Source organism: Puntigrus tetrazona, chromosome 17, assembly GCF_018831695.1.
Source record: "Puntigrus tetrazona isolate hp1 chromosome 17, ASM1883169v1, whole genome shotgun sequence".
In the NCBI taxonomy this organism is placed as follows: Eukaryota; Metazoa; Chordata; class Actinopteri; order Cypriniformes; family Cyprinidae; genus Puntigrus; species Puntigrus tetrazona.
Window position 1 is genome coordinate 15,989,617 of NC_056715.1, and position 5,425 is coordinate 15,995,041.

General features: G+C 37.9%; 1 protein-coding gene across 1 annotated transcript in view; it reads right to left on the reverse strand.

The window, feature by feature from the left end:
- LOC122362058 (cysteine-rich motor neuron 1 protein) overlaps positions 1–5,425 on the reverse strand; it is a 48,130-nt gene that overhangs the window by 37,035 nt on the left and 5,670 nt on the right. The window contains exon 2 of the mRNA XM_043263313.1: positions 3,852–4,025. Coding sequence (XP_043119248.1) covers positions 3,852–4,025 — 174 coding nt within the window. The remainder of the gene's footprint in view (positions 1–3,851; positions 4,026–5,425) is intronic.

Sequence of the window (5,425 nt, forward strand, 5' to 3'; positions counted from 1 at the left end):
ATATATAAAATCACACATGTGGCTCACACGTGTAAATCAGCTTACTATTTCCATAGAAACCTCTGGCACAATTTCAAGTTATATCTTTCAAGCGACAGTTTCTAAAAGTAGTGCATTCATCCACTTACCAAATTACTGCAACCTCTGGGTCAGGGGTCTAAACTGGATCAGTGGAAGACTACCATTCACCTCCATGTTAATTTCAAATACAGGCTCTCTCTAAAAGAGGGACCGGTACATTCCCTTGCCGCCATTTAGCCCAGTCATTTCTCGTTGACAGTAAAATTGCCTCGAACAACCTGGACCCACGTCCTCAAAAGTCTCGGTTGACCTGAAAAAAAAAACGTTTGATGGCCAAAAAGCACTCTTCCGTTAAAAAAGTATTTTACACCATTTCCCCATTTGTGTTTCTTCAACATTTTTAAATAATTTTAAAAGAAATATCTCTCTGCTGCAAATACATCTGAATGACATACCATCTTTTTCAAAGTCATATCAGTTGGCTAAAAGCATACAAGTTCAGCTGCTGTCTACATGAATGGAGGAAAATCTACTTGTCAATGACATCTTAAAATAACAAACAAATCTGTCAAAAGCAGTATCAAACCTTTTCGTAGCCGTTTTTGTAGCCATTCTAGAGCTAATAAAAACATACAGTGCATCATACGCTATCATATTTTAAACTATTGACATTGCATTACACATACTTTCTCCCTCAATATGCGTGAATGTACCAAGAGGCACAGATTCTGTGTGGGGCTAACCTTGGTTGGCCAAAAATTGTATTCCTCAGTGTGTCAAAGTTTAAGTATTAACTTCTCAAGCAAATGGACGTGACTAATTAATTCGGAGAACCTTGAACAGTGTCTGAGTACCTCAAAGATCAATCGTTTTACCTTTCTTTAAGTCCCATTAGACTATTACTCTTGCTACGAACCGCCCACTTAGAGACTAACTGGCCACCTTTTTTTTCATGTGCCATTGGGTTTATTTAAAACAGATCATGGTACAACAGATGAAGCAGGATGTGAAAACTCGCATACTGCTATCAGGTCTGGTGATGATTTACTGCACAGGAATATTTTTTTTTTTACCCTGAGAGAAAATCTACTTAGACACCAAAGGTCAACATATTATTACGGTTTTATTGGGGATTGATTTCCTGTAGTACCAACGGTACCAGAGAATATGGATGTCATTAGAGAACCTTGAAGAGGGCATCGTGACGGCATTATCAATCTTATCGTCCTTTCAAAAGACCCCACTCCTCAAAGTACTGGCTGAAGAAATCCAAGAGGTCACAGCACTGTTCAAAACAGAGCCTGCTCCGATGCGCTACTGATAATATCAATAGCACTTATCTATTCAGCATTCGCCCTTGTGTCTGCCAGCTTCCCGTAAACACTAAACATTCCCTTGTGAGGAAGGACGTTTTTCCATCGGGCTGAATAGGGTGAATGACCTCAAAGAACGAGCCCATATTTCAGGTGATTCTGATTTGGTAGCACGTGCGGTTGCTTAAACACACTCGCCGGCAGCACAAAGAGAACATTGGAACTGAAGTACGAGATAAAATTTAATCATATTACGGCGACGGCTCCACTTCTGTGTGACAGAAGCAATTGTTTAATGTAAAATCAATAAAATCTCACAATGTCTGCTGACTCTACACACAAAAGATGGCCAGGTTGATGAATCACGACAGTAATGTTTTTCTTATGCAAATGATAACTGCTGAGCGCATACCATTACAACACTGCAAAACATGTGCTTTGGCCCACGCTCCTCACGGCACTGAACGCAAACAGATGTATGAGGAGATTGGAGGAAAAACAACTTTACGCAACAGCCAGAAAACCCATCACATTCTCAAGCAACAAAAACCGTATTCGGTAGGCCAGCTAGGTGGGTAGTATCTCTACACAAAACTTTTATTATTGAACTTGCTTTGGACTAGCGTGAACAAAACAACTGCATGACCAAAGCATGTCTTCAGATATGAAGGACTAAAACACTTAAACAAATATAATACTGTAGAATTCATTTCAACTTCAGTTCGAAAGTCAAAATNTGTAAATGTAAAATAACTTTTTTTAGTAAAAACGTAGGCACCTCATACAGCAGGTATGAATCCCATAAAACACAAGTCATTGCAATATATATATATATATTTCATGTTAATATTATCAGATATGTTGAGGGTAAGGTTTAATAAAGATGGCACGCTATTATTACAAAACTGCCAAAATACAAACAACAACCGATGTAATAAATCTCTTTCGGAAAAAAAACTGAGCACATTTTTAGCCCCACTCTCTGGACATTTCGCTTTGAAACTTGCAATGAGCAATGTAATATCATTTTGCTGAAATTCTGCCACAGGCACGTTTTTTTTCCCAATGAGCAAGGAGTTGGATTTCCGTGGTTGTCAGTCGTTACCAGGGTGGTCCAAGTTAAGCCCACCACCAATGACATATATTTTTTAGCAGGGTATTGCTTAGTCTAAGTCTACAAAAACATTTTTCTGTTTCATCAACTTAGCTAATAACCAACTAATAACAACTAATAAAAAAAAGACATCAAAATGATTGACAACAACAACAAGCTACTCATCAAGAGAATTAAGTAACTATTAGACAAAACATTTCTAGTAAATTGACAACTCTACCCACAGACAAGCAAAACAACATCCCAGACTAGACACAACATCACAATAAACAAGTGACAATTGCAACAACTCAACAGCACTAGTCAAAACAACATGACAAGCACCTATTAGTAAAACAAAACAGGGGGTAAACCTTCAAAAATAGCCACCGCCTGCTTCAAGGATGACGGAAAGCACACCTGCCGCAATAAAACAACAAGCCCTGCACCCGTTGCCAGGACCGTTGTGATAACAAGCATGTATTTTTATGTTTAATTGCCAGTGTGCCACCAGCTCAGACTCAACGCGAGGCACGCTCAGAGAATGTGAGCAAGTATCCATCAGGGACTGCATTTTTCAACGCAACATTTGCATTCTGATAGCTCTAAAAGGAAACTTATCAGCCTCAAGTAAATCAGCTTGTTTGTTTGCTTAATCACAGGCTTCTAAAAAAAACTTGTCATATAAGCAAAATGCCTCTTTTTATATTTATACCCCACCCTTTAGAAAAAAATTGAACTTAGAACAAAGAACCATGTAAAAGAAAAAAAAAACATGGCTCCAGGGATTTCGAATACGCTGGTTATGCAGATAGTTATGCAGTTGCTTAGGAAAGGCAAAAGTTTTTTGCGAAACAAGTATTTGTTTAAGGTTTGTATTTATAGGGGAAATTTGAACAAGACACGGAAATATCTGCATAAAAATAAATGACCTACTGCACATTTGCACAGAAAACCGAACCGCATTGACTGTCAGTGACAGTTGTATTAATATGCATTAATTTAAATTAATTCACAGGTTAAATCATCCCTTCAGTGATGCCAAAAATTAACACTTAGGTTATTTTTGGATTCTCTCAAAACTAATAAGGAAGCTAATTCCAGTTAGCAAAGAAAATTATAGACAATTAAAAAGAATTAATGTCAGAAGAACTCTTGAGATTCTTGATATATTTACTAACTTGCGAGTTTAACCTTGCAACAATTGTACAGGGACTCGTTATAACGGCTGTTTTTGAGTGTGCTTGCAAAATCAAGCAATATACGGTTCAAACACATATTTTAAAGATGAAACCCATCAAGGACGCATTAAACAGCATGATGACATTATGACTACTGCAGAAAGATATGAGCATGCATGTACAGGTTTTACGCTAGAAGTAGACAGAGAGAAAAGATAATGAGAATGCAGAAATAAGAGGTACCTTCAATCTTCTGCAGGGCTGTCTGACAGGCTTCCTGGCTACCAAACTCAAATGGGTTGTTGCATGTTCGTACACTGTCACATTCACACTTCCCATCAATGATGTTACAGCCCGTAACCAGGTTTTCATTGCATGGCTCAAAGCCCAAGAGCTGGTCGTCATCCCAGTTTTCATCTGAGCGAAAATGAAAGAGACACACATCAATGAGGACGCCACAGAAACAGAAATTCATAGTAATAAATTACCAGATCAAACAGAGCAACCAGATATAAAAAAATTCTGAATCATCCCGATATATTTTTACGGTATCATTAAAATTGCGGGTTCCCCAAAGCCAACAGGTCTGGCGATGCTGGAGTAATAAGGCTACTGTATGCTAGAGAGGAGCACATGGCTAATTACGTGTGCGTTTGAGGTCCAAGGGGTATCGTAGAACTCGGAAATAAGAGAGAAACGTAGGCTTGTTACAAAGGATTACGCGGTTCCTACGTTCCTAGCCTCTCACGACTTACACGGTAGATAAATGGTGGCAGAGAGCAGCACATTTTCAAAATAAGAATGACCTCGACCCTGAAGACGCTTCTATCTGCCAGCAACATTATGAAGTCTTATTTGCAGTGCAAACACACATTGCTGATACAAGAGCTGGTATTTCAGCCCACTGCGTGTTCACCTTATCGGTGCGCATGCATGTTTGTGTGCTTAGGACGGATGAATACACTCAGGATGGGGGTTAGCTGATAGACAGAATAGTTATATTAAAAAAGACATTTAATAAAAACTGTATGTATATCAATTTTTTGAGGATTAGTAAGATTTTTTAAGTTTTAAGTTTCTTATGCTTATCAAGGCTCCATGCATCTGCTGAAATAAAGAAAAAAACAGTAATACTGTAAAATATTTTTTACTTTATTATAGAGACCAGCTCTCACAATTAACTAGCATGCCCATTATTAACATATTGGCTTTTACTAGTATTTACAAAGCACATATTCTCCATGACCATATTACATCATAGAACAACTAGCTTACTATTAATAAACAGCAAATTAGGAAATTAAAAAATAAAGTGTGACCTAATTTTTAGTTTTTCTATATCAATATACATATATAACATTTATCTATTCTCATGATGCAAAGCAAAATTTTCATTGGCCATTAGTCTAATCTTCAGTGTCACATGATTCTGCAGAAATCATTATAATATGCTGATAGATGCATCTGCATGCATGTAATTTGTGTCTCTTGGTCTCAGAGGAATGCAACCCGCTTGCCAATAAATAACGGTCCTTGCGAATCTATGAGCAATTCGGCTGTTGAGTCAGAAGCGTTTCTGCAGAAACCTGCCTCATACTGCAAGAATAACCTACGATTTGATTTAGCAAAAATGAGACTACATGAACTACAAAATGACTTTGTTTTGTATCCATAACCTCTCAGCCCCTGGGTGGGTCATTTGAAATACTCAGAGGATAAACAAGTCATTGAAAAATGGAAAAACACTCGTCTGTTTGTTGTAGCGTCAGTCATTTGTTCAGCTACCGGTGCACAGCTGCACATTTGCGGTCCAAATG